Source organism: Aquila chrysaetos, chromosome 6 (genome assembly GCF_900496995.4).
Source record: "Aquila chrysaetos chrysaetos chromosome 6, bAquChr1.4, whole genome shotgun sequence".
NCBI classification, from domain to species: domain Eukaryota; kingdom Metazoa; phylum Chordata; class Aves; order Accipitriformes; family Accipitridae; genus Aquila; species Aquila chrysaetos.
This window is the reverse complement of record NC_044009.1, coordinates 2942481-2970480: the sequence shown is the minus strand read 5'-3', so window position 1 is coordinate 2970480 and position 28000 is coordinate 2942481. Positions and strand designations below refer to the sequence as shown.

At 52.9% G+C, this 28000-nt stretch overlaps 1 protein-coding gene and 2 long non-coding RNA genes across 4 annotated transcripts; 1 reads left to right on the top strand and 2 right to left on the bottom strand.

The window, feature by feature from the left end:
- The first annotated feature begins 758 nt into the window (after nucleotides 1–758).
- LOC121233377 lies at nucleotides 759–10466 on the top strand. Its single transcript, XR_005932640.1, has 5 exons — nucleotides 759–2102; nucleotides 4672–5060; nucleotides 5195–5497; nucleotides 6977–7198; nucleotides 8942–10466. It is a non-coding gene; the product is annotated as an uncharacterized LOC121233377 (long non-coding RNA).
- Nucleotides 3392–27303, bottom strand: TMEM240 (transmembrane protein 240). Of its 2 annotated transcripts, XM_030019019.2 has the most exons (5): nucleotides 27095–27206; nucleotides 26185–26457; nucleotides 25848–25954; nucleotides 14088–14296; nucleotides 3392–10814 (listed from the first exon to the last, which is right to left on the bottom strand). In XM_030019019.2, the coding sequence occupies exons 2-5, from the start codon at nucleotides 26239–26241 to the stop codon at nucleotides 10666–10668; spliced, it is 522 nt and encodes a 173-aa protein (XP_029874879.1). In that variant the 5' UTR covers nucleotides 26242–26457; nucleotides 27095–27206; the 3' UTR covers nucleotides 3392–10665. The 2 variants fall into 2 exon arrangements, with proteins under 2 accessions (XP_029874879.1, XP_029874878.2); XM_030019018.2 differs by lacking the exon at nucleotides 26185–26457 and having other exon boundaries at nucleotides 25848–25989; nucleotides 27099–27303.
- Nucleotides 16340–20857, bottom strand: LOC121233378. Its single transcript, XR_005932641.1, has 2 exons — nucleotides 16445–20857; nucleotides 16340–16407 (listed from the first exon to the last, which is right to left on the bottom strand). It is a non-coding gene; the product is annotated as an uncharacterized LOC121233378 (long non-coding RNA).
- Nucleotides 27304–28000: the final 697 nt, after the last annotated feature.

Here is a 28000-nt window from a genome sequence, read left to right as displayed (position 1 = left end):
GGATAGGTTCCAGGCAAATGATCCCACGGTTTGAGCTCAACATCCTTGTGTTCTGGTTACTGGCACGGGGAATGCTGGGAATACGGGTAGCTGCTGCACTGCAGTTCTGCACCTGGTCAGCCTTAGCGCAGCCTGGAACGACTGTAGCCGTCAGGCTTGAAAGTGCTGCTTTTTTCAGTGTTGACACTTCATTTTTTATTTCCACAGGAAATAAAGTTCTCCATCCATTCTCTCACACTTGCAGGCTACTCTTCCTTCCTTCACATCATGTGCCATGTGCTGTTGGACTGATGAAGCCAGCTCCCTCAATGCATCCCAGGCACTATTGCTACCAGCTCTCTAAATCCTGCCTTTGAAAAGAGATTCCTTGTTCCTCTTGCAATGCACGTCGCTCCTAGCCACCAGCTAGGTGATTTCATGCCCTACCGCCCGCTGAATAGCTGTGCCAGTTGCTGTCACTGCTGCTGCTCGTGTGGAAGGCAACAGGAAAGGAGAAAAAAGGCCACCTGTCATTGTGCAACTCCTGCCTCATCAAAGATTTAAATGCAGGGCCTCTGTCACCTCTGCCAGCCTCATCAGTAAGTTTGGTTTGCTGTCAGCTCACAGGATGAATGATGTCCCTGTGGAGGTGGCACCCAGCTAGCTATTTGTTAACACTCCGTGCAGGGATACAGGATGGCAACCCCAGGCTGAGGTTATCTCCTCTCTATGACACTGAGTGAGTTATGAGCTAACAGCACTTTATTAAAATAGTATTTTTTATTGGAGAGCAAATCTAAGAGCAGATGGATTAGCAAGCAATCCATCACTCCCCAGCTTTGCCATTGCCAGCTGAAACGCCTTCTCTGTGCTTCAACGTTGCAGCTGGGAGACAGATTTATAACGTGGTCATCTATCTACTCTCAGCTGCCATCCATAAAAGTATTTCTTTTCGAACGTGATACACTGGGAGGAAAGTTCCATTGTGCAAGTACAAGGATACGAGTGCTGCGCACTTTCTCACCAGCCCATGTCCCACGCTGTAGGACTTATGGGAGACGGGCGTCTCCCCAGGAAGTATTTCCCTGCCAACTTGTGTTTTGAATGGAGAAGCAGCACTCAGGTTCTTTTATAATCCATTGTCTGTGGCTGTCTCCATTTTATCGCAACATTATTATGCTCCCTATATGTTTTTTTTTTAAAAAAATCTGATTCATTTGCCCAGCCCGTAATGCAAGTCACTGGCCTGCCTTGGGAAGCCTTGCTGCTCCAGGAAGTTCTTTGCTTATGGAAGGCAGCCCATCGTCTGCCGCCGCTGACTGAGTGCTGTTGGCACGTGGATATAAGTAATGGGGATCTGTTGGAGGGATCCTGACAAAAACATGCCAGAGTTTGCAGCTTCCTGGGGGTGGTTTGTCCCTACGTTCACCTGGTGTGCAACCTGCCAGGTTTGCGTTTTCCCTGCGAGGGGGTTCTCCTCTCTTGGGCCTGGCTTATAGTCACGCACAGCCCTTTGGTGTCAGTGCAGCTCAAAGGCCTAGACGCACAAAAGCACCACAAAAGAAACCAAAACAAACACAGGAGATTGTACATAGCAAACCCATCTGCAAGTGAAGAGCTGGAGGGTAATGTGGCTGCAACAAGAGTAGGGATGACTAGTCACCCCTGCGCAAGGAGGGTGTTGTAGCAGCAAACGGGCATGCGTGGGCAGTCCAGCTGCTGTGTCAGCTTTTGGCAGAAAATGCAGATATGGTCCTGGGGTATCTTGAGAGGCAGCACAACTGTAACTGCATCACTTGGGGAGCAAGGAGCTAGGATTGAATTTGAGGGCTCATTGTAAGTCAGCTGTCCCACAAGAATTTCACAAGCCAAAAATGACAATAGAAAAACCTTTCTCTAACGGTTACCTCTCCACCCTGCTTCTCTTGCAATCTCCAGGCCATTCATGATGTGCATCCCTTAGTCAATGCTTTCACAGACTCCTGGTGCTCTGCTGGACCTTGCGATTCAGTCAGCATCTCTCCTGCTGACATCAACCACTCAGGCATTGGGATAAGGCAAAGTTTGCCCGCCTGAGCTGCGGTAGAAGAGGAACCAAAGGACTTCGATCAACTGGATACTCAGTAAGTGCCACCAGGCTGCTTTACTCATTGTCTTTTCCTACCAAGCACCGACAGCAGAGATAGAGTGCCTGGTGAAGGACAGGTATGGGTCAGATCCTGCTTTGAATGACCTGGGGCAGTGTATCCTTGCTGGCCAGTTTTCCTTCTCTTTCCCCTGATTCCTTGAGGTAGCACAGCCTTACTAAATCTTGGTCATATCTTCTGATACATAGCATCTCCTGGAATGAAGCTCTAGCAGCATTACCAGGCTACATGACGTTGTTATTTTTATAAGATGTGCAAAGGGGAGCAGCGAATGGCTAGCTCAGAGAAGTCCTCGGGCAGTCCTCCAGCTCTTGCCCTATCTCTAATTGTTCTCACCTCAAGAGAAATCAGATCATCTGTCTCTGTTGCTGGTCATTTTTTACCCCCAGATACAATTTGAGATGCCAGTGCTGCAACTATCAGTCAGTTCCATGACAACAGCTCCCTGCCTTGCTGCCTCGGTGGTTTTTTCCTCTCTTTCCTGCTGCTGTAGGCTGTGGGTTTTATTCTTGTTGTGGGGGTTTCTTTGCTTGGGTGTTGGGCTTTTTTTTATTGCTGCTCTGCTTTCACGTAGCGTCTCCACCAAGCCTGAGTAAGATGTGCCCAGATTTGCCCAGACTTGTAGAACAACTCGTGCATCAGCATCTTTGCACATAAGGACTGAAGTCCCACTCAGTGTCAGACTTGCTCTGTTTGTGTGTGTGTGGTCCTGTTCTAGGAGAGAAAAGAGCAGAATGAAGAATGTTAAAGGACTGGCTCGCGGTGTCAGATTTTGGTACTGCTAGAATGGGAAATGAGCACGCCTCTCCTTGCCTGCGCCAAAGCCCTCGGTTGCCTGCACCCTGCCTTTCTTGCTTGCCCTTGCAGGCAGTAGGCAAGAGAGGCCCACGCTCCTCTCTGGAGGTAGCCTGCACCCAGAATTTGGTTTTAACAGTAAAATATTTATCTTCTTTTAAAATCAGTTTGGGACCTTAGCGCTTTCCTGTGTTCCCAGTGAGTGGGAGACAAGCAGGCTAAAATCTGGGACAGTGTCCTATGATGTCACATAATGCGGGGGAAACTGCACAGCCCTTCTTCATAGATCAAGGCTGGGCACGGCTTTTCCCCCCACCATTCAAGCCGTGTTTGTACCTCCTCCTCTCTTAAACCCCTGACCCTAAGCTGGTGACCTGCTAGTCTGCGGTGCCCCTAGCAGACCTCCAGCCTCTGACGCCAGGAGTATCATTCGGTTCAAAGGGTTGGAAAAAACACTCGGATGCAAAACGTGCAAAAAACTATTTTACTGACAAACAGCAAAGGACGGGCTTAGTTTCAGGAGCTGAACTGGTTATCTATTATACAAACATATTATTGAAAGGGAAGGAATGGCTGAAATACACTCACTCATTGACCCAAATAAAATCACAGTGTGCTTTTTCTATTGCCTCCCCCACCCTCAAGCTCTCTGCGGCCTTCGGCTGCTCCCCTTAGCTTCAGCACAACATCGTCACCACTCCCAGCATGGCCGCTGGAGAACACAGACTGTAGGTGACGTTTGCCTGTGCAAGTGTATTTAATAAAAAAATTAGCCATTATTGCTTTTCAACCACAGTAGAGATTATTCTATGATTAGACTCAGAGCGGAGTATAATCTCTTTCTCTCTGTTAGTATCAACGTGTGTTGCACCTCTTCCTGACTGATGCATGCAAAATTGGTTTGAGTGCAGAAAAAAGAAAAGAAGGATTAACAATCAGGGAAAAGAGCACTCCAAGTTTTGTTCTCGTATTCTCACTGCAGAGTACTATTGAAAAAAAAAATCTTCCTAAACTGTGTGCTCTGTCCTGCAAGGGTTTCCGCTGCCTTAGTCGTTGTGAGCTGAGGGTGCTTAGTGCCTTGCAGGATTGAGCCATCCTTCTGGTGGAAATCCCAGGGCTCAGCTTGAAGAGGGCACTAAAACTAGCAACCCCGTTGGAAAAGAAAGAGTGCGAATGAATGGGAGGTACTAAAGAAGAGGAATAGGCTTCATGCAGTGAACACATGATGACACACACAGATATAAACACACAGACGCACACTGACACACACACACAAAACTGGAACAGTATCCTGAGAGCCTAGCCAGGATGCAGCAAACTGGCAGCCCGGCCTCACTGTAGAGCTTCTCCTTATACCTGCCCACGTTTTCCTATTCCTCTGCTTCCTTCTCTTTTACCCCCACAGCCCACACGCATGGAGGTTGCAGGCCTGGCTTGTTTTGGTTTGGGTTTTTTTTTTCCCTTCAGTAAATTCACTTGCTTCTTCATGCCCTCCTGGGCACCACAGTGAGCCGGGCTCGTCTAAGAGGACCATGTCATCTTCACTCCACCCAAAAGTAGAACCAGCAGTCCTGTGTCCCTGCCTAACAGATAATGCCCTGTCTGTCCCCTACTCTACATCCCATTGCCTGTCACTGAAACATACATCTGTTTCACCAGTATAGCCACGTTCAAAGCAGTTGATCCGAATGTCTTTCTATTTGTACCGTATGCTCTGGTAGTAGAAGTACTTTTATTCTTTTACATCCAGAGGTGCTCTGGGAGCTTCTGTTGGCTATTTCTACCTTCAAAGCCCCCTGAATGCAGAAGAGGCCTTCATCACCTCCATGTTCACCCACACACGCTCTTCATCAATGCCATACTGAATGTTAAACTGCTGCTGTGAAGCCATCTCGAAGAGAAATTTGAAATGAGACTGAGGCTCCCTGTGTCCTTGATTGCCTGCAAGCCTCTAGCCTTCATACGAAGGATGGTGAAGGGTGAACACTGACCTCCCTTTTCCAGGGGAGCCAGTACACATGAAATGTTTTCTTCACGATGTGCTTTCTCCCGAGCTGGGGAATAACCTTGGATCAGGATTTCCCTCGTTGGCTCCCCCAGGGCTTCCTCCTGCCTCGGCTTGCCTAGACCTTATCTAAGGTAAGCAAAGGCTATCGATGTTTGTGTTTGCACTGCCTGCTGTGGTCTTGAAGTACCAACTCTTGGTCTCTTGCAAAGCCAGCGGGCTTCAGCTCACCTGACACCATTTGCGTGGCATTTTTTATTTTTCACAGAACGTTTGAGGTTGGAAGGGGCCTCTGGAGTTCATCTGGTCCAACCTCCTTGCTCAAGTATGGCTACCTAGAACAGGCTGCCCAAGACCATGTCCAGCTGGCTTTTGACTATCTCCAGTGATGGAGACTCCACAACTTTTCTGGCAACCTGTCCCAGCGCTTGGTCACCCTCACAGTAAAAAAGTGTTTGCTGATGTTCAAGCAGAACCTCCTGTGTTTCAGTTTGCGCCCATTGCCTCTGGTCCCGTCACTGGCCACCACTGCAAAGAGCCTGGCTCCATCTTCTTGGCACCCTTCCTTCAGGTATTTATATACATTGACCCCCCTGAGCTTTCTCTTCTCTAGGCTGAGTAGTCCCAGCTCTCTCAGCCTTTCCTCACAGGAGAGATGCTCCAGTCCCTTAATCATCTTAGTGGTTCTTTTTAGTACCCCTTTTTATCAGGGATTCTCTTTTCCCAGCTGAGTGCAACTGGAAAATGAGGTAGAGAGTAGCAGTGAGAGTAACTAAAACCACTCCACTGTGCTGTGAATGCCTGGGACCTGCATTCTGGGCTCTGTTCTGGTCTTTTACTGTTTATCGATAGGTGCTGCCAGATACTTCAGCCAGGATGGGCCGGCTGATGTGTCCCTGGCTGGCTCAAGGGCTAGCTGAGAAATAACAGGGCATGGTAGGTGGATGGATGGCTGGTATCACAGGAGACACCTTCCCAAACTGTTCCTCAAAGGGGAAGGCTCCTTCTCATTGTGTCGGAGCAGCAGGCTGAAGAAGGCACGCATAGTACCTGGGTCTACTCTGGGCTACGCTTGAAATCCCACGTGTGGTGGCTTTTGGCCCTTCCTTTCCTCTCGTTCCTGAAGCAATATGCAGCTCCGCTAGCCCCTCCCCGGCACGGCACTTCTTACGCCTACGGTGAATTTGGCATCCCGTCACTTCTTCCTTCCCCGCGTCCATTTGAGCCACTGAACGTGGCGGAATGACAGATGCCAGATAGGAAGCAAAGTGGAGGAGACGACCAGCTTGACAGGCCTGCTCTTTAATGTGTGGCTCTCTTGAGAAGAAAGAAGGTGGTAAGAATGGAAAGAAGGTTGGCATAGAACGGGTTTAGCTTTACGCTACCTTCAGGGATCTCACTGAGGGGCAAGGGGTTTATTCAGCAGTGCTGGTAAGTGGCTGCTTGAATTCAAAAAGGAGCTACTCATTGGTATAACGGATTTCACAAGCCTCTGCTCTTCTCCACCTGTGTCTCCACACCTCTCCTTTGCAACAGATCCCCACCGCCAGCACGCACCCATTCGGCGTGCAGGCAGCCAGACCTGGGCTCCTCGCACCAAAAATGCGGGAGAACGTTTCCAGTACCGATCCCAGCTCTGGAGAATTGGCACGTACGGTTTTAAAGCTCTGTCTCTGCTCTAAAAATAGCCTATCCTGAGGCGGCACAAAATTCCCCCCACTATCTAATTCTGCAGAAGCCTCCCTCAAAGCATCTGGCGGATGAGCGCTAAGACATGGTGCACACTTCCCACTCCTTTGTCCCTACAGAGCTGCCATTACCGACGCAGCTGCCAGCTGTAAGCTTTGCGTCCCCGTGTTTTCTCTTCCACAGGTTCCGACCGGTATCTTGCCTAGCCCTGACCTTGTTGCGCCAACTCCCTGATGCCAAAGTCGCTTTCTCCCAGCTGAACCCTTTTTGTTTGAGGTTGCTGCTGGGTTTGGGTTTTGTTGTTTCAATCTGTGTTCTTTTTGTTTGTTTGTTTGTTTGTGGTTTTTTTTTGTGCGTGAAGACTGGATCAGAGGTAAGAGAACAACAGACAAGTCAACACTAGTACACCTCAGACAATTAAACAAGGAGAAAGCACCCCCACAACCAGACAAAAGCAAAACGAACACAAGCACAGGAGAAGAAGACAGTGCGACGGCAGACTTTACAGACAACCGAGCTGCGAGCGACAGTAGCAACCTCACTTGGACAGAGGAACAAGAGACCACAAAGTCAGACGTTGTTGGTAAGGCTCACACCTCGAGCAGAATCAGCTGAGGGGATGAGATGGGGACAAGAGTGCTGATATCAAGCAGAGAGAGAGCAGGTGCTGCTTGGGGCAATACAACTGGTACTGGGGTTCTGCAATGCTCAAAACACAGCTGCCTCTTCTACCTTCTGCTTCTCTGGGGGGGCTTGTCATCTCGTTCCCCAAAGAGGCAACACGGCGGACACTTGGCTGTTGGCAACAACGGGCATCTTTTGCATACCAACACGGGTTAAATGGCACGTGGGACCTGGGCTGCTCCTGTGCTGGGAGTTCTCACCGCTGCAGCCTTACTTGGTGTGTAAAGTTATCCAGTCCCAGCAACAGGCATTTTCTGATCTCTGTTACACAGGGTCAAATCTACAGTAGCTTCCTAAACTCAGAGGAAAAAGGCACCTCGCACCGGGAATCTGACCTTGTGTCTCTATTAAGCTGGCTGTTTGAAATCACCCCTGCACAGAAGATGCATCAGATCTCTCGGGTCAGGAATAGGACCTGGCCTTCCTGCATGGGAAGGAACTTTGCCCCTTATTTATTAAGGATGAGAATCAAAGGCCTAGTCAGTTCCCCAGGCTTAATCCCATTGGTTTAGTGTGTGCTGGGACAAACCTTGCTCTACGAGGGTATTTCTGGTTTCCTTGGATTTAAGACCAGTGAATTACTCCCAGTAAATTTAATTGCACTGAGGGTATTTTTTGTTTTATTTTTTGACTAAGTGTAAACAAGAGAGAGGCTCACAAGGTAATAGCTGCAGACACAGCAGATTAAAAAAACGTCTGTTCTTAAACAATGGGTATATGTACTATGTAGGATTTTTTTTTTCCCCTCTTCCAGAGCCTCGTATCCTTCTGAAATTCTGGTGTGGATCAGACTTAATCAGTGTGAGCCATCACTTCACTCTTTCCAGTTGTAAGTTTAATATTTAATGACATTTCAACTAAGGTCAGTTGCTAGAGCAGGGCAGAACCAGACTTTCAGTTCAGTCTCAGTTTAGGTCACTGCCTTAAGTCTCTCTAGTGAGAGGCTCCAAGTGGGAAGATTATTTAAAGTGCTTTTTTTCCCCACAACTAGTTCCAGAGACTCAGTATTTGTCCTTATCACGATGGAATTTTCTCCCCCGCAAAACGTTGTCCCATCTGAAGACATGTCCGTGACATGTACCTGTTTTATAATACAGTACCTATTCTTTGCTGTCAGTTAAGTGTGTGCCATCACACAAGGGCAAACAGAACAGCTGTTTGGCCAGCTCTCATCTGGCCTTGTACGAGAAACACTCCATTGAAGTGAGCGTCTTATGCCACTTGAGGATGAGCCCATATGGTCAAATGCGCAAAGCTCCTACAGTGAGGGAGGTTGCAAAGCCATGTATCTTGGAAAGGAGCTGCTTAAGGAAAAGTCATTCTTTAGATACTAACAGGTGGCTGCAGACCATAGGAAGTCCTGAATGACAGACAGTCAAGCAGACAGACATAAGTATAGACCAGGCAATTATTAGGCCCAGACAGAAACTGGGGCTCCAAGACAAGAGGCACTAGGGAATAGCAAAGGTAAGAATGGCAGAAAAACAGGTGAGTTTGGCTCTTGGCCAGCTTTGGGGCGTGTAAATAACTGAACTGATCCTGGGCATAGGAAACAATGGAAAAAAAAAAGCAAACCCAAGACACAGAAGCTGAAGCAGGGAGGAAAAGAGCTGGGAGTCATGGTGTCCTTTTCTCTTCACAGACATTGCAATCAAACAATAGGAGGCCACTGGCAGAGTCAAGGAATCCATGGAAGAAACCAGCAGTTTCTGATAATATTCATCATCCTTTCGTTCTGGATGTTTTCCCCATTTAAGCACAAGCCCTCTCAATACAAAATGATCGATGAAGGACAAATGATTGGGATTCAGGGCTACCACCTTAAATTCTTGGGGCTAGTGCCTCCCTCCCTTATTCCTCTCAATAAAAATCTCTCTCTTCCCACTGCAGCCAGCAGGGCTACTGCTGACTGCTGCCCAGCATGTGCAAAAGCAATGCAGTCTGGGTGCATTCATTTGCTTTTCTCCCCCAGCAGAACATGACTGCTCCAGGAATCGGATACCACTGTGCCGTCTAGGTACACACGGGCTTTATCAACTCCTTCGGGCAACTCTGACTGGAAGCGAAGGAGGTCTTGGGATGTGGAGGTTGGTTTCAGACACTTGCTAGCTACCTCGAAACCCACACCTAAGCTGCGACCAGGGGAAGCGAAGGCAAAACCATGTTAGAGCTTCCTCGTACTTTGATTCAACCCATTATTGGGACGTTTGATGCCGTAGACGAGTTTGGCTTCAGGCCCACGCCTCTCTGTGTTCCTCAAGCCAAGCCCAACCTGCTGCTGAAGTGCTATTCCAGCTTGGAGCAGTAGCGGGAGGAGATATGTGGCTGTTTACGTGCAGGAAGAGTGGGACTGTTAACAGGACCCTCTCGCTGCACTGTTTCTCAGGGTGGTATTAACCAGCGCCCCAGGCTCTCACCCTCTAAAAAGAGGGGCAGAGTAGCTCCTTTCCTCCCAGGCAAGGGGGGGGGGTCGTGCTTATGCAGCAGAGGGGTATGATCAGGGTGCAAGTCAGATCTAACACCATTCAGCTCGATACGCTTCTCCCCGCACACCAGGAGGGACTCCTCTCTAGCATTAGTGAAGAATAACAGCACTGACATCAGCAAGGTACCACCAATATAAAAGTGGCGTAACCCAGCCGGCACCAGCCCTGTTAAATGGACTAATACCTTATAGTGCTGTTCCCCTGGTACTAAGATTTCTTGGATCGCTTAAGGCAGGTTTCAGGGTATAGCAATGCAAACGACAAATCAGTTATATATTCCCAGGCCTTCCTTCCCCCCCAGCAACTCCCCAAAACATGAACCAAAGCAAAAGAGACACTGTGCCTTCACGACCAGCTGGCAGCAGTCCCCATCCAAACCTGTGACCAGCCAAGCCATTCTAGCAACGGAAGGAACAGAGCACAGCAAAACCAAGCCAAAGGACCAAAGAAACGGGGGACTTGAGCTCCTGGATGAGAAACTCTGCATCTTCTTCATGTTGTCCCACCTCCGTACCCTCGGCCAACATTCCCCAGAGGGTAGCTGGATGTGCAGGACAGCCGTGAATGCCAGGGAAAGGGGGGTTGAAAGTATAATGCAAATCTCTTTTCTCTTTTTTGTTTGTTTTTGTTTGTCTGCTTTTTACATATATACACAAGTCTGACAATAAAATGTGGAACACAGTGCAATGTCTTGGCTGCGTAGCATCCAGGACTGGCTTAGTTGTGCATCGTGGTGTGCCACAGGAACACACAGGATGGATAAGTAAAATTGTGTCCTCGGTTGGCTTCCATAGAGGAGCAAACTAGTAGCTGTTCCCCTGGAAGAAGAGCAAAGTCCTTTTTAAAACCTCACTGCAGTCTCTGGAGGGGAAGGCATTCCTCAGAGGTGCCGTGGGCTAGGGTGCCCGTTATGGTACAGCTTCTGTTTGATGTGCACCATGTTCCCAGTCGCCTCCTCGTACTGCCTGTGATGACGTTTTCTGAACTCCTTTAAGTTACAAAATTTTGGAATCCAAGACCAGGAATTGTCTGGAAGGCAGAAAGGAGAAGGAAGATGAGATATTACAGGAATTGGCGAGACCCACGTTCTCCTGCCTTGCCTAGCCCCGTTCCTGGAGTGCCCCCCAGAAATCGGGCACTAGTTACGGCCTCGGCAAGGCCACCCTCGAGGTTTCCCTTCAGACCACGCTTATTCCCCAGCCAGACTTCATGCCTTGGCTGTATCCACAGCACTGCCCGCTCCTCTCCCAGGCTTGCAACAGCCTGTGCCCTGGACGCAACCAACAGATACCCACCCCTCAGACACGACCCCGAGCAAAACACGCGTGGGTCGTGCCTGCTATAGGAACGGCTCGTTTCAAGAGCGGCACAGACGGGCTGCACTGGCCTATCGTGACAGCGAAGGTGGGAGTTAGTTAGAAGAGGCAAACTCCAGCTTTCTCCTCTTGGTAGGAACCAACTCCTTGTGATGAGCCCTATCCTCCAGCCCTCTTTGTGCCTTACCCACGCTCTGAGCGTCGGGCTAACAGTAGGGGCAAGATTCAACGAAGGTAGTAACCTCATACTGATCTCTGCTAATCGCCGTAGCTAGCAGGGAGCTGCTCCGGGCACCAAGCTGCCAGGGAAAGAGCAGCACGCTGCTGCCGCACACGGGTCATCCCTGTTCAATCCCGGCTCTTTTCTTCTGTCTTCTGAAGCATTGGCCGATTTCGTGCAACATCAGCACAAGCCACTTTCTGCCCCACAGCCGGTGCAGGCTGGACAGCATCGGTTTTTTTTTAATCCAGTGTTTCAGCTCTCAGCCCACGAACATTTCCTGAATCCAGTGTTGCAGCTGCCAATTCAGTTTCAAGAGAGCTTTGGGTCGTTCCACCCAGAAATACACCTAGCCCAACCCCACAAAGCAGAATTTGAAAGTCCCAGAGAACAACAGATTGTATAAAGTCGAACTATTGCAACTAGCATGAGGTGGTATGTGACTGCTCCGACCAGCACTGCAGCTACTATGAAGCGCAATGGGATGTCTGAATTTCTATAGCATATTTTCTATTTTAAGAAATCTCTTCCATCAGGAAGGAGCTATAGGTTATTCTAATAGACCAAAATTTAAGCTGATCAGGCCACAATGTGACATTGAGTCATTGCTAAGTGGTACTCATGTATTTCAGGGAGGGCTCTACATTCTGTACCAGTACAGTATTTTATACTACCCCTATCTCTCAGTCGCAGGCACCATTTCTTTCTTTAGAAGGAAGTTTTAGCTTAGGTACTCATTCAACAAAGACATAGGTATACTTTCTGCTTATTGCCTTTAAAATGACTAGATTTGCATAGTTGATCTGAATGAATAGGAAATACCTAAAAGCCCAACGTTCATTATTTTGCTCCAAATTCCCCAGTGATTTTCCAGCCTGTCTTTAGCGAAATGCACTCAGCATAGCACACAAGCGCACTGTTTTGGACAGAACAGCTCAAGGCATGTAAAAACCTTTACTGGAAAGAGACATCATGTCCCGTTGCACACTATATGCTACAAAACCTGACCTACAGATTAGACGAGGAGGGTTTCCAGGGTCTCTTCTACCACACATCTGATTATGAGGACACAGGGTTGGTTGTTAACAGAGGTGGGAACAGCGCAAGCACACGGCTGTGGAACAACCAACCTGGTTTAAGAGCAGACTGGTCCGACACCACAAAGACGGCACTAAGAGACAACATCTCAGGCCAGAGCGGGTGTCAGCCTTCTGCGCCGTGAAAGGAGCACTGCCGGCGGGGTTGCTAAGGGAAGAAAAAGCCGGGCGCGACGTAACGCTGCATTCATTTTCTGAAAAGATGTATCTGCACAGTATATTGCGCCATTGGCCACCCCCTTCTTAAAAACTTAGAATATGTGTACACAGGGAGGAAAAAAAATGAAGGAAAAAAAAAAAATGAAAGAAAAAAGATTGTTCGGATTAAATACTAAATCAATTCCTAGCATCACCCTGAATTACTAAAAATAAAAATCTACGCAGCATCAATTCACAAGAAGGTAGTTTAGATGGCAATACCACGCCTGTAGCTCACCGCTCTGTAACGAAAGGCAACAGCTCTGAAGAACGATATTGCTGTACTCACTACAGCATCTCACCCAAGGATAGCTCTTGCCAGCCCTGCTGACTATATGAGCACTGATGAGATCACAGCCACAGGTGGTCTGATCAAAAACAGGTGTCACGGCCTCAAGATTGGCTCGGTACCTTAGATCTCGCTGGAAACGCTGACAATTAGCCTTCTGCTTGGGAAATGACAGCAACATAGCCTCAAGAGAGTCCTGATTCAGAAACTGCTCAAGCAGGCTGCTGGGGATTTGGGAAGACTAATGAGAAATTAATATCATTTTGATCTGAGTTTTTAGAAAGAGATAGTCCGCTTCCCTAATTAAAATTTCTTACAGGTTTACAGATGAATCTTTCTCTTGCTCACTCTCCTTTTCCTCTGAGTTGTAATTTACCAGGCACCATCAGTCAGAGTTAGACTGAGATCTGTGGGTATACTGTTACGGCATTTCAAGTCATTCACTCTTTTAATAGTTTTTCTGTCTTTTTTCCCCTCCAAAAATTAAAGTCCACGGGATGTCGACGCTGAGAGAGCAAAGAGGGGCAGAGAGGGCCTCTGAAGGAGCGTCTGTTGGTCATTCTCAGGATGTTCATTCAGGATGCTAAGCTAAGTGGTCCAAAGACTAACTAGTATGGCTAACACTTTTCCCTGTGGGGCTGATGTCACTACGGGGAAAAAAAATTAACACATCTGGAACAGCAGTGAGGATGGGGAAACCTCAGCTGATGCATCCGTGACACAGCACAGAAATGTCTGCCGTTGTCAGCACATCGTCATACGTTTATACAAACAACAAGAGGCTGCACTCCACGAGCATGTGCCTGGCTGCAAATTATATGCACAGAAAAATCCAGATTTCAGGGACGTTTTGTCTGGCCTGAAAATATTCTGCCCACATGTGCAGCCATACGACCACCATCTGCCAGCCTGCCCGCGGGTAAACACGTCGCTTTCCATCAACCACCCCTTTGCACCAACACATACTTTACACTTTCCAAAGCAGAGCCCTCGAGGCTGGGATGCTCGGCTGGCTATTTCCACGTAAACGTTCCTGCTTGTATAAAGAGGGCTGGTCAGGCCTGTGCCAAATCCGCACGGAATAACCGCTGCAAGGCTGTCGACCTCCTCCCTCTCCACCAGCCTCAGAGGACAGGGCAAGGGATCGAGGAAAGAGAAGGGAGCCCATGCGGCTGCACTTACCATACCGTCGGCTAGTTCTCCAGGCTCGCACTGCGTAATGGAGAACCCCATCCATCCACACCAGAAACCAGCTTATACAAAAGCCCAGCAAAAGTCCCAGCATCAGATCAATCTCTTGCTTGGTTACATTGTCAGTCACAAAGTAATTCTCCGAGGAGTCCACCACTGACTGATCCCCATCATATGGAATAACATAATGGACATGATGCCTGTTGCAGGGAACAGAAACAGGGAAAAGCATCAGTGGAGAAGAGCAGAGTACGTTTTTTTCCGTCCAGCGCCTGCTGTTGAGGCCAGGGGCTGGTTTAACACCATTCCTTCGAGTTTCTACCAAGGTCCCCGGGAGTAGAAGCGCTGTCTCGGCTTTTTTGAGGTTATGTCAGCATAGAAATTGGCAGAGCGCGAGGCAGAAAAGTATAGAAACCCGAACCCACGCCTGGAACTCACGTCGCGTTCCTGACACAGGCTCTTTGTGCCTAAAAGTTCGTCATCTGTGAAACGGACGATAATATTAAGGACAGCGGGAGGTTGGAGTGGTCGCCCCCCCCGAGACGTAAAGGGCACTACCGCGTTCATGTTCACAGGCAGGGGTCAATAACGCTTTGCTCCTGTGAGCACACGCAGTCTGAGAGCGCGGCTGCGTAGCCCTGCAAGCGCAATCGTAACCTACCGCTCCACGGGAGTTGTTAGAAAAAAAAAAAATCCTCTGCTAAGCAGGACCGCCAGTGCTAGCAGCCTCGTGGCATGTCTCCAGACGTGTGCTGTTTTGCTTAATGTCCCGTCTCTCGGAGTAAAACGCGAATCATATCTTTCACATATTGGAGCAGAGCATGTTTACAGCCATGGAGGAAGGACTTGAAAGCGTGCCTTGAATTCATCCTCAGACAGCAGATGGCAGGGACCCTGCAGCGTATCGCTCCTGGAAAAGTCATGCGAGCTCGAAGACCGTCTCGGGTTCTCTTACTGCATGACTGGGCTGGTTTGGGAGGCAGGCTCTCCCTCACCCTCCTCAGGGAAGAGGCAGCGATAACTGCCCGTCGCGGCAGAGGGAAAGCATGGACTCTGGGGCTTTCGGAGACGTACGTCTCTCTCGGGGGTTCTGGAGAGGCCGGCCCCGTGCCTTACGCCAGAAGGGCAGCTGGGGTCGTTTGTGCAGTGAGACGACGGAGACCGAGCCTGGGCTGACGCCGAACTGCTCGAAAGACCCTGGTTAACTTGGGAAAAGCAGGAAAACGGCAGGGCTGGAGCGAGGGAGTTGTGGAGTAGGAAAAAATAAGGCAGGTCTGTGGGGGCTGAGTGGGAGGGGACCAGCCGTGACAGGTGAGCCGAGCGTGTGGGACAGGAGGATCCCGGGTGATCCAGGATCCGGGATGCAAAAGCAAAACCGGGAGCAAGCTGCTCTGGAGCCTCCGCGTCTGCTTGAAATGGCCCTTAACCTTCCCTGAGAGCAGCCAGGAGCCACGAGGCTGCCCAGGCTCTTGTGCTTAGCCATCCTGCTCCCTCCCACTGCCTGATTTAGGAGCCGCCGCTGCTGCCAGGGAGCCCAGGAACGGCCAGCCAGGCACGGAGAGGTGCGTTCGGCAGCCCCGGCGTGCCTGCCAGCGCTGCTAAGGTCGCACGCGTCAAACCACCGCAACGGTCCTGGTACCGCAGCGCGGATGCGTCGCCGGTGCTCCCAGCTCAAGGCCGGGGCAGAGCTGGAAGGGGTCTTCCCAGCGTTGCCCACCGGCATCACCTACGCTCGCTCGCATCCCTCCCGCGTCCGCGGACCCAGCCCTGCTGCCACGTGCCGGAGAGGAGGCAATATCGCTGGAGGCCTCTGAATATGCATGAGGTGCAGGTTGCTCAATAATCATGCCTGAGAAACGTCCAAATATTTACACAAACAAACCTCCACTCAAAGGAACCTGCTGAAAACAGCCCTAATCTCAGCAATGACTTAATGGAGGCCACCTGCACCAGAGGCACCAGCTCCCGGCGGATCAAGGCACGCAGGGCCGGCGTACGACCCGGTGCCGATGGGAAGCCCGTCTAGCCATGCTCCTGCTGGCTGGTACGGCTCCCCGTTTGCATTCGGCAAAGGTCCCAGTATTAGGGACCAGACCGGGGCAGTAGCAGAAAGGAGATGCATCTGACGGCGGCTCAAAGTGACCTCCGAGGCTAATGGCAGGCCCTGCTCGCGCCTCATCTTGCTGGTTGGTTTGTAACCAGAGATTATTTTTTTTATTATTTTTTTTTTTTCCCCCCCCCCCCCCACTCATTTGGCTAGGGAAAATCCAGGGGGCAAAGGGGGTGTGAGGGAGGGCTCCCAAAAAGGGACCTCTCACTCATGAATGGGAGGGCTCCCAAAAAGGGACCTCTCACTCATGAATGGGAGGGCTCCCGTTAATTTCATGAACACAGCCAAGCAGCTTTGCAGAAGGGGAAAAGGCAAGCCTCACGCACACCTCCCATGCGCCACGCTTCCCCAGCCGCTTCCAAGGATGCCTGGCAGGTCCTTAACTTACTCCCTTTTCCCTCCCGCAGTACAGAAGCAGCCTAAGGGCTGAGTCCACAAACACCTCCAGAAACCTAGACTCCTTGAAGTGATGAAGGACTTGAGTGCCCCGGCCGGAGCTGGTACGTGTATCTCCTCCGCGTCGTTGTGTCACGACCCTACCTAAAGCCTCCCCGTGCGGAGCATCGCCAACACGCGGCCATCTCTGGAGTTGAGAGAAGCAAAACTTCCCAGGCGCCTCAAGGACAGACCCATTCCCAGAAGTGAGTGCAGACATCTCTCCACGCGTGGGGTGGTTTTCACAGAGGGGCTCAGCCCTCTACCAGAAAAGAGTCCCGGAGTACCCCCCTCCCACTGCCAAAATTTCCGCAGTACTCAGGAGCAGGGATGTGCCCGTAGCACTCGCGTGTGCGCACACACACACACACACACGCGCGTGCAGCGCGGCCAGCAATCCAGGGACACGGCACTCTCCTCACGTGCTTCACAAGAGGGTTGTTTGTTGGTTTTTTTTTTTCCCTACAGCGCAGTCTGCTTTCTTCACAGCTCTTGTTCTCTGCTTGCAGGGCGTTGAGGGAAGGGACACTGTCACCTCTTCCCTGCCTCGTCCCTCTCCTCGGTGCAGGCTGACTCTGCACACTGCAGTGGGATCTCCTCCAGCTCTCCTAACTTTCTTTGGTCACCACCGGACTGAATGGCACCTTGGGGGCAGCAGTCAGGGCCTGACACCCCTTTTCTGTTTGCAGCTGCCTTTCCGTGGGCAGGGGACGGTCCCCAAAGCCCAGTGATTTCAGAGTCCAGGCTCAGATGTGAAGTCCCCGTTTCTGCCCGGCGGCTTCCATAAACCCACAGAATTACAGAATGGCTGAGGTTGGAAAGGACCTCTGGAGGTCATCTGGTCCAACCCCCTGCTCAAGCAGGGCCACCCAGAGCCAGTTGCCCAAGACCATGTTCAGACGGCATTTAAATATCACCAAGGAGGGAGACCACAACCTCTCTCAGCAATCTGTCCCGGAGCTCGGTCACCCTCCAGTAAACAAGTGTTTGCTGATGTTCAGGCAGAACCTCCTGTGTTTCAGTTTGTGCCCGTTGCCTCTGGTCCTGTCGCTGGGCACCACTGCAAAGAGCCTGGCTCTCCCTTCTTTATACCCTCCCTTCGTGTATTTATATACATTGATAAGATTCTCCCTGAGCCTTCTCTTCTCCAGGCTCCACAGCACAATGAGTCTAGGTCTGTAGGTCACTTAGATCTAGAGGCTGCGGACGGAATGGGGCAGACAGAAGGACAACATAACCAGCTCTGGGGTGCAACTGAAGTCGATAACAACTGTTTTCAACGCAACTTCTCTAACGTGACTGCACCAACATCCCTGCGTACCCATGAGCCATAAGGCGCATCTCAGACAGACAACGGAGGGAGGAAACTCCAGAAAATGATGGCTGGTTTAAACCTTTCTCACTGTTCGTGTGTGGGCCGGGGCTGGACACACAAAGCGACCGTTGGCTTCCAGCATTCCGTAAGGAGGGATTCAGTCCTCACAGTACCCCTGTGCCAGCCCTTTGCCTGTACAGCCTGAAATGCTGCGGAACAGTCATGCCCAGGCGAGAAAGGAGTCAATCCTGTTGTACGGTGAGCCACCAAGAAGTCCAAAGACAATTCATGACAGGCAAAATTCAACAGAGAGCAAAAACCTTGACCTATCTGGATGTGGCAACGTAACTTTCCAAGTACCAGAAATCAAAGTTGGATCCCAGGTGCAAACTGCCTTCAAAGAAAAGCCTCCTGTCACTAAAGCATGCCAGGAAAGCACATGAGACCCTGCACTGCTACCTTCCAGGCAGCTTTTGGGAACCCTGAGTTACCAAAATAGTTCTATGCAGTGGAGATGCCAGTGCTAGGTTTCCACTCTGCAGAGTTTTCTGGAAAGGCTTTAGAAAGGCTCAGGGAAGATGAATTTTTCCTGCTAGTGCAACAGTTGAGAGATGTGGGCTGCAGGGATCTTTTATGCTTTGTTTCGGCTTGACGGGACTGAGTGGTGCCACTGAGATCGGGAGGAGAACAGGGACAGACCCCCAGAAGTTTTCTGTTGCAGCTCAAGTCCTTGGGGATGTGACAGGAGTGATTCAGAGACACCGGCACATCAGCACAGCACGTTATTAATAGTGCGCAAAGGTCCAGGGTCCCCACCGCATATCAAGGGAATTGGAAACTGGAACGTGGCCTGGATGGCTCTGGGGGCTGGATCCAGCGAGGGAACGTATCACCTCCGAGATGAGCACAACGTGGGTGCAGCAAGCCACCACCAGCTCCACGCCAGCGCGCTTCCAGGGAGGGCAGACAGTGCTGGAGCCCACGTTCTGGCAGGGCAGCTCCTCAGAGCAAATGCTTTTGGCCAGACCTTGTTTTCAGAAACGTGGCCGCCCGGGGGCTGACATAACCCTCCCGTCAGTGCCGGTTTCACCAACCAAAGACCTTTGAGAAGAGACGAAAAGTCTCCTTCAGCCTTGCGTTACCTTAGCCAGCAGTCAGACAGCTGATGTGGATGTGAGGACTCTGGGGTTCACAGCACCCTCGGCTGCGAGAGAGCTGTCACCAAGTACCTGTGGTCCTCGTAAGGTAAACCCACGTCCTGACCATGTTACTTTACAAGAAAAAGATGTACCAAATAACCCGAGGGCCAATTCCTGGGCAGTTCAAGCTGGTATCAGCTGTCGCAACAGATCCCGGCCGAGTTATTCCTACTAGGTTAATCACGCGCTACCTCTAACAGCCATGCCCACCCTGGATGCGGTGGAGCTTCCACGGGAAGGAGATGTAATCGTAGGAAAAGAAACGTAACCCCGCTTCAGGTGAGAAGCTGAAGCTGCTGCGCTAAGGGAGCTTCGTGTCTGTGCACGTGTGCGTGAGCTGGAGCATCCCTGTCCCCTTTCCTCGTCTTTTTGACAAAGGGGGAAGACGTCTTCCCTCCCAGGGCAAGCAGTGCAGCGGGCTGGAGCAGAGCCTTGGCCAGCGTGGCTGGGAAGTTTCACTACAGAGCTGCCCAAAGCGCTATTGTCCCTTCCAGTGACCTTGCGTGTGTTGCTGGCTGCTGCAGCCAAAGCACAGCACGGGAGCCTTTACAAAAGAGCCACCGATCTGTCATTTTAAATGCAAAGAGCCCGTCGCTGCTTCTACGCTTTCCACTTCACCCTTCCGCTGGGGATGTCGGCGCACTGATGCTCTGGCTCGCCTTGGCTCCCTCCCGGGCGGGTGTCAGTCTCGGTCGGTAGCAGACACGTCACATCTCCCAGGCTCACGCTGCGGTTGTCACAGCCTGGCTGGACTGACCCATTCCCCATCCCCAGCTGCAGCAGGATTTGGGGGAACACGGCTCGTCCTGCCTTGCTGGCCAGCCCCCAAGGCATGCCCTACACAGGGGCTGCAAGCAGAGCTAGAGGGATGCAAAGAGCATCCCTGTTCTGCATCCCTGTCTGACCTTGCAGCCTCTCCCCAAGCGTGCCAAACAGCCCGGCACCTCTCAGATTGCCGGCAAAGCCAGTCTGCAGACTGGCGTGGCTGGCACGGGTGAAAACGTCTCCCCGGGACTCTTTGCACTGTAGCGGCTACCAGGAGCCCAAGAAGCCCCGGTGGTCTCCAGCGCTAGGCAATGAGCGCTCCCAGCACCTCCACAGAGGATCTGGGGACAGGGAGGTTTCATGACTTTTCCAGAGGGGCTGGGAAAGGAGGAAACAGAGCAAAAATGTACTCTCTGTGTCCCTCCCGACAGCAGTGCTGCTGGCCTGGGTCGAGCATCGGCCCGTCCCTCCTCTGAGTGCGGAGGGAAGCATTTGGCCCCTCACCGACAGACCCCAGTGAGCAGCATCACTGGAACGTACGCCGCCGCAAGACAACGCTGCTCCAGCGCCACCGGCCACCCTCCGGGGTCACCGGTGCCGCCAGGGACCCCAGCATCGGGGCAGAGCCCCAGCCAGCAGCCACCTCACGCTTTCCCATCCCGTGCCCAGCCACTCTCCTGGGAAGCAGCCCATTGCTCTGCAGCGTCTCCGTGCACGCCAGCCTTTCGGGAGAGCTCCGGCATAGCCTTGCCCTGAGACTTTCCCTCCTGGATCAGAGCCTCGTGAGAGCAGGGCTGAAGTGTCCCTCGGCCAGGAGGAGCTGACTTGAGGGTTGGCCGGGCCCCCAGCTCTGCTGCAGGGTACTGGCATTCAGGTAAGGCTGACACTCCTCCCCGTCCTTTTCCAACCCCGCTCACGGGGAGAGACTTTGCCTGGGAAGGACAGACTCACCCAAGGTCACTCAGAAGGTCAGTGGCAAAGGGAATACGCGCCAGAGCTCCCGAGGTCCCTGTCCTTTCCCAGGCGGGGAACTTCCAAGGCCCCCAGGCTGTTTTGACGGGTCCTTGCTCCACGCAGGTGTCCGGTCTGTTCTCTCCAGCTCACCCTGCCTCCACGGACGCCCTTTGGTGTTTTTCCTTTGCATGACATCACCCGGCTCCTGATCTGCTGCCAGCTCTCTGCTTCCAGAGCGGACCCTTTACTGGCTGGGACAGAGACATTCGGACTGGGGCAGCGCTACACTCCCGCGGCCCTCCAGAGCCCTGCTCTCTCCTGGGAATCGGTGCATCCCGAGGAGGTAGGACCAGAGGGGCTGGGCTGCCTGCATGCAAGCATAATGATTTGGACGGCCTGAACATCTCCACATGCTGAGGACAGAGAGTGCCAAGCTCCCCCACGGATCCGCTCCAGCAGGCACATTCCCGCATGGCATCAACAGGAGCCAGCAGGAGTGTAAATGTGGCTGTCACCCCTTCTTCCCCCGGCAAGAAGGCAGATGTTAAGAGAAGAACAGTCCCCGTCATAGCAGGCGTGTCTGCGCGGGCTCCGTATCAGTAGCAGGTACCAGGGCCAGCCTCGTCTCTCTGCTGATGCTCTCACTCCACGCACCATCACTACACCAGCTTCCCTTCCCAGGGAACTGGCAGGACCGTTTTCCCACCGAACAGCTGTAGACGCACTCTGACTGGCCTCGGGGGTTTTGGCAGCTTTGCCTTCCCTGGCTCTAGTGCTGCCAGCAAGGGCAGCTGAGTGGGAAAGCACCGGTCCAGCCTGACAGTGACACCCCACTTGCACACATGAGTACATCTGCTCCCGCTCCCAGCCCGGAGGAGCATCCGTCTCGGCTCTCGGAGCAGGACCACTCCTACGGCAAAGGCACCGTCCGGCCCGGGTTGGCTCAGACCGAAAAGCGCGGCTGGGTGGATGTTTGCCACTTAACAGACCGCAAATACGCATCGGCCTCGACCGCCTGCTTCGTTGCACCGGGCGGGAGAGAAGGGCGGCTCGCACGTGTGACTCCAAACAGCGTTACCTCCCAGCGCCGCGCAGCCGTGGGGTCCAGTCCCCGCCGCCACCGGCAGTCACGGAAAACTTTGCACGGCACAGCCTTCACAAGCACCTTCTCTCTTCTGCTGTGTCCAGCAAGAAGCCACAACTCCCTTCTGCCATCACAGACCTGAAAAGCACCTGCCAGGGCCCGGCATGGCGAGGTCACTTCGACAAATTGCTACCTTGCTCCTGGCATAAAGCGGCAAGCAACAGCTTCAGCCTCAAATAGCCCCAGTGACCCTGACCCCCACGGGGGTGTGCACAGCGAGGGTGGAGATCAGCCCTAGCAGTGCCAAGCGTCCAGTGTTCAGCAGCGCCTGAAGACGGGGCTGGTTTTCTTCCCCAAATGTCTTGACCCCAGTGACTCACCCCAGTCGCTGCTAACACACCGGGGGCTTAGGAACGTGGGGAAAAAAAAACCAAAGTACAGTCCGCCGCTGCAGGAAACGAGGCTAGGTTTGGCAGAGGGCATTTCGGGAAGACGCGGGCAGGGTGCCGTAAGCCAGCACTCCCTTTCGCTTGTCCTGGGACCTCCTTGCCCCGTGGCGAGGAGAAAGGGCAGAGTCCGGGGAAAGACACATCGCTGCCCACGAGGCGAGACCCCCAGCCACCAAGCCTCCACGCAACCTGACGGGCTCTTTGAGGAGACAGCCAGGACGGTCTGCCCTGCTGGCCGTGCACCCAGGCAACTCTTATGAGCCTGGAGCCCCCAAAATGTGGGCAGAGCCTGGGACAGCCCCCAGAATGGCTCACGCCGCTGCCTGCCAGCCTCCCACCAGAAACGAACCCACCGGAGGGAGACTCACCGCGTCCCAGCCGCCCCTCCGCGGGGAGCAGAAAGCGTGGATAGAAACGAGTGAGGAGAGGGAGCTGGAAACACAGCCAGGCTCCCATCCCATTGCCCAGGGAGCGGAGAGCCGGGTCGCGGAGGCACTAACGACACACGTCTGCCTTTGGCCCTCCCGCCTGCCCTGGTCCCAGCCAGGAGCCGAAAGCCAAGGGCTGCCTGAAAATCTTCCCCGTCTTCTGGCCGGGAAGGGCACTCTAGCATCAAAGAGCGGCAGGGACTTCATCTAGCATCAAAGAGCGGCCGAGGGCTGAAGTCTGGGCTTTTTCCCCCGGAGCCTTGCAGGGATGAGGTGGGACATAAGAGGCGTGGGAGCCCCCAAATCCCCCGGCGTGCCCGGCTTCAGCCGGCACCTGCGGCACGCACAGAGTCAGCCCTCGCTGGCCACAGCCGTCACCAGCGAGGCAAGAGCTGCCAGCCCCTCACGCTGACATAAGCTCGGCGCGGATTCTGATTCCTTCTGGAGAGCACGTCCTGCTGTACGCTGGATGCCCAAGGCCAGGTACTCACGGTCCAGCCTGGGGTGCTTAGGATGTGGTAGGCCATTCCTGGGGAAGGGCTTCACTCTGATACCCTGAGGAAGGATAAAACCAGGATAGGAGAGCCGAAGGAAAACGTCTCTGAATGAATTAGTTGGTGTGACTGACCAGGGCAGGAGGCAAAACCGGTAATCGCAGCAGCTCAGCCTATCGCACGTCAATCTTCATTTATTCCAATTCCTCTTTCCCTTCCACTTCTGCAACATTTACTTATTTTCCCCACTCCTCCCTGCAACACACTGAACTGCAGCCAGTTCGCTCCTCCAAGGACTCCCTTTGGTTATTGGCAAATTAAGAGCCCTTTATCAATCCCTGGTACCGCCGTTCACAGCATGCTTCAGGATGCATCCTTGCCTGGCGCAAGGCAGAATTGCTTGTGGCTCACGCTATGTGCACTAAAGGCCTGCACTCGGAGCGCTTGGACAGCTGACAAAAAGGACAAAGGCGCATTCGGCATCACCTGCCTGTTAAATGGGAGAACTGGAAACACTGGCATTCAGGCAGCAGGTCAGAGCTCACAGAGAGCAGGTGAGGATTACAGACTAAAGCATGAGGCCACACGGTCCCATAGTATAGGGATGCTTTGTGCAAGCGTCTCCTACATCAGAGCACGAACACGTTGAAACCGATGCTCGCGCACGGCAAGAGCCCGTGCCCGGGAGTGGAGACTGGTATGCTATTTCTGTTGGCGAGAGCCATTGCTCCTACATACCTAAGGCAACTGGTAAACTTCTGCCTTTTGCCTCCTCTCAGATCCACGCTTGACAATCTGGAAGCTGTTTCGTGCACTTTCTAAGAAATGACCTAACTCTGTCTGGGGAGAGTGCCACGGCTAATTTATCTGCCTCAACAGCATCTTTGCAGCCATACAGTCAGAGGAGAGAGGAGTGCCCCTGCCACCTTCTCAGATTTGGGCAGAAGGGACACTCTGCCAACACCACCAGTGAGACCTGACACTCCTCAGTCACTCCGGATGATGTTAACGTCTGTTACCAGCAGCCAATTTTCACCACCACTGAACACAGCTGTGACAAGTAAAAAAGAAAAATTGGGTGAAAAGGCAGAGGAAAACTCTCAAACTAGTGAAAAACATTGGGAAGGCTGCAAAACATCACCTAAGAAAAAGCCAATCCCTCCCAAAGCAAGTCAAAGACGCCGTGGACGTTTCTTGTCCAGAGTCTTCCCAATTGACCTTAACACAGAGGTGCCCAAGGAGCCGGGTATTTAGGCTCTGCTTACGAGACCGCTCAGGGCCAGGCTGGATTTGGCCCTGGATGTGCTGCTTGTACCAGCTTTGCCGTTTTGCCACGGGAATCCGAGGAGGAACCGTCGGGAGAAAGGTAACGATCACCGTCGGCGAACGAAGCAGAGTGGAAGGGCAAAGCAGTTTCCCTTCGTTAAGCTACGCACATCCCAGTTTCAGCTTAGCTTCCACACCAGGGACGCCGGAGGAACGTGACGCCTCGGAGACGGGATGCAGCCGGTTCCAGGGGCAGCTCAGAGAGGAGGAAAGCTCAACCTAAACGTTGGACGTGGCAGGGGAGGGCTCCCCCGGCATGTCCTCTAGCTGGCACGGCCTCACGCTGCTTTACTCCCCCACAGACAAGAAACTCTCCAGCAGGCAGTGAGTAACCAGGCACGGGAGGGGAACGAGGCCTCTAGGAAGGCAGGATAAGGATCACTGACAGCAGTCCCATAGGGAAGAGAGAAATTCACCTCCCCGGAACCCGGTCCCCAGGCTCTAACAGAGAGCGCGGCCAAAGCCCGGTTACGAGCTGAGCACCCGAAGTGCTACGTTGTTTAGGAGAATTACGCATTGCCTGGAGAGAGGTAGGTATTTGTCCAGTCATAAACTTGTACACAGCAAAGGCGTTACTCCTGGCATAGAAGCCACCCCGACGCCCTCGGCTTCCTAAACGCTCCACAAAAGCACAGACCGGCTACCTCGGTGTGCTCTGTCCGGCATCATTACAACTCTCGGGAGAAAAGCCACAGAGAATTAAAAGCCGATCAAAGATTATAAAGCCTCAAAGTGACACTGTCCTAGACAGCACCACTCCTTCCTGGATACAGATCCTCTCGGTTCTCCAAACCCCGTTCCGTTTACGGCACACAGCCACCAACCGCAACACCCAGACCACGAACGCGCCGAGAAACAACGCAGCCCGGTGACAACAAAGGCAAAATGACAAGCGTTTAAATGAAAGTTACTCACTTTCCCAGGGCTTGCAGATGCAGAGACACGAGCATGCACACAAAGGAAAATGGACTTCCAGGCCCACAGAAAACTCTTCTTCCGGAAAAAAACAAAACCCCCCCTGCGTTCATGCAGGAGCTGCTGAGGAAGGTGAGACACAGCCAGAATGCAAAAATGGTAGTCCAGCCAGCAGCACCCTGCCGCCGGCCACCACCTCGCTGTGCCTTTCCCCGTGAGATGAGGTGGGAAGGGGCTGGGGGGGACAGGCGAGAGAGCTCTTATGCGGGTAACTTACCTTCCACAGTTGCAGTGACAAACTCGGTCTTCCCCTCTCAGATGCGGTAAGATGTAATTGTGAAATCTGTCCAACAACGCATTCATGTCCATCAAGCAAGCTATTGCCTGTAAGAGCCCATAACCAAGGCATCTGGTCAACTCTGGATGATGGAATAAAACATTGACTCTAGTTTGATTGCCAAAGACTGAAGCAGTCGTCAAGAAAATAATCTTCGGTGTTTAATGGGGCACACACACATGCACACGCACGCATACACACAGAGGTGCACGGGCTAAGGGACGGTGCGGGGGGGGGGGGGGGGGGGGGGAGGAGGGAAATAAGCAAAATCTCTTACCATAACGATAGAGGCGCCCAGGATCATGAAAATCATGGTGTTTGCATTCATGGACATCAAGAGGGAATTGCCAGCGGTCGGGTCCGTCCGCCCCCAGCCCGGCGGCGGCCGCGCTATTCCGCAGAGCTCAGCCCGGGGCGCATCGCGCTCGGTGCCCGCACGCTGCGGTGCGGCGGGGGGCGGCGGGGAGCCCCCCGCACACACACACGCACTCCCCCCGTGCCGGGGATGCCTCGGGCTCCCTCGCCCTGGCCGTTTTATTTTTTTATTTTTCTAGGATAAACGTGACAGGTAGGAAAAAAAAAAAAAAAAAAAAAAGGGAAAAAAAGGAAAATATAAAAAAAAATAAAAAAAATAAAAAAAATAAATCTCTTTTCCCCCGGCCTCTCCCCGGCCTCAGCCGAGGGAGGTGCGCCACGTCTCCGGGAGCGGGCACACACCGCCACAAGCACAGCCCTTCATGCAGCAACTGGAAAGCGAGCCAGCCAAAACCGGGGGGGGGGGGGGAGAGGCTGGGGGAGGAGGAGGCAGGCTGTAAAAATCACCCAGTCCGGGGGAGCCTCATTGCATCCTCTTCCCCGACCCTCCCCAAAATCCCCCCCCCCCCCCGATGGGTGAGGAAAAAAAAAAAAAAAAAGCCCCAAACCACCCCCCCCCCCCCCCAAAAAAAACCCAAAAAAAACCAAAAAAAACCCCGACCAAACCAACCCCAAACCCTCCCGGCTCGGGGCTGCGTGTCCCCGCTGCTCGGCTCCGTGCTGGAAGCCCCCCCCCCCCCCCCCCCCGCCCCGCTCACGGTCCCAGCCCCTCGGTTCTGCCACCGGGGGGGGGGCCGGGAAGGGATGCGGGCTGCAGCGGGGAGATGCGCCCAGGCAAAGCCGGCCTCCCCCTCCCCACCCCGGGCATTTACCTACGTGGGGAGGCTCCGCTCCGAGAGCGGCTCATTGCGAGCGACAGCAGCAGCGACAGCTCTGCGGATCTGCCCTTGCGGGGCTTCTCTTCCCCCCCCCCCCCCCCCGCCTGGCAGCCACACGTTTTTCCCGAGCGGAGAACCCCGGCAGAGGCGCTTTGGCCGCATTTTTGAATCCCACACGCCATCCTCATCCCGCCCTTTTATCCTTCCCCACCCCATCCCCGGGGGTCGGTCCCGTCCTCTTTCGCATCCCGGAGGGGACAGACGGGACCCCCCCCCCCCAGCACCACCACCAACCACCAGCACCTCCCCAGTCCCGGGCAGTGTGAAAGCCCGGGCACAGCCCTTGGTGGGATGGATGGATGGATGGATGGATGGATGGATGGGAGCCCCGAAGTCCCCCGCGCTTCCCACTGGGAGAGCGACAGCCCCTCTTGGGGACCAGGGGGGGTTCCCCCCAGCCCTTTGCCCCAGGTCAGCCTGGGTCCCCTGCGCTCTGTGCTGTGGCAACAGCAATTCCCACCTCTGACCAGTATCTCTCCTGGACTCAGTCCCCCCTAAGAAAACCTGGGGTGATGCAGACACAGGAGACCCACTCATTTTGGGGACAGAAATAAAATTACAACTTTGTCCGGTCTATCAAACCGGAGATCTAAGGTCCGAGCGAAAGGTCGTGCGTGCTTCAGGTTCGCCCACGGTTTTATTTCACCGTGCTATTTGGGCAGTCCAACTCAGGCCATGTTTAGGAGCTTCTGGGAAAAATAAAAGAAGTGACCAGCCAATAACTTTCTGCCTTCTCGCTTGTTTGTTGTTCTTGTTAATGTAAACCGTGCAATCTGGATGAACGGAAGAGATTACAGCCACCACGTGGGAAATGCGTGGCAGCACATAGCTTGACGGTTG

What these genes read in the sequence shown, in the direction of transcription:
- TMEM240 (XM_030019018.2), bottom strand. Translation starts at nt 27,288, where the DNA reads ATGAGGATGGCGTGTGGGATTCAAAAATGCGGCCAAAGCGCCTCTGCC. An exon ending in TCGGAGCGGAGCCTCCCCAC is followed by an intron (nt 25,990 to 27,098) that starts GTAGGTAAATGC and finishes TCCATCATCCAG; the next exon opens with AGTTGACCAGATGCCTTGGT. An exon ending in TGTCACTGCAACTGTGGAAG is followed by an intron (nt 14,297 to 25,847) that starts GTAAGTTACCCG and finishes TCCCTGCAACAG; the next exon opens with GCATCATGTCCATTATGTTA.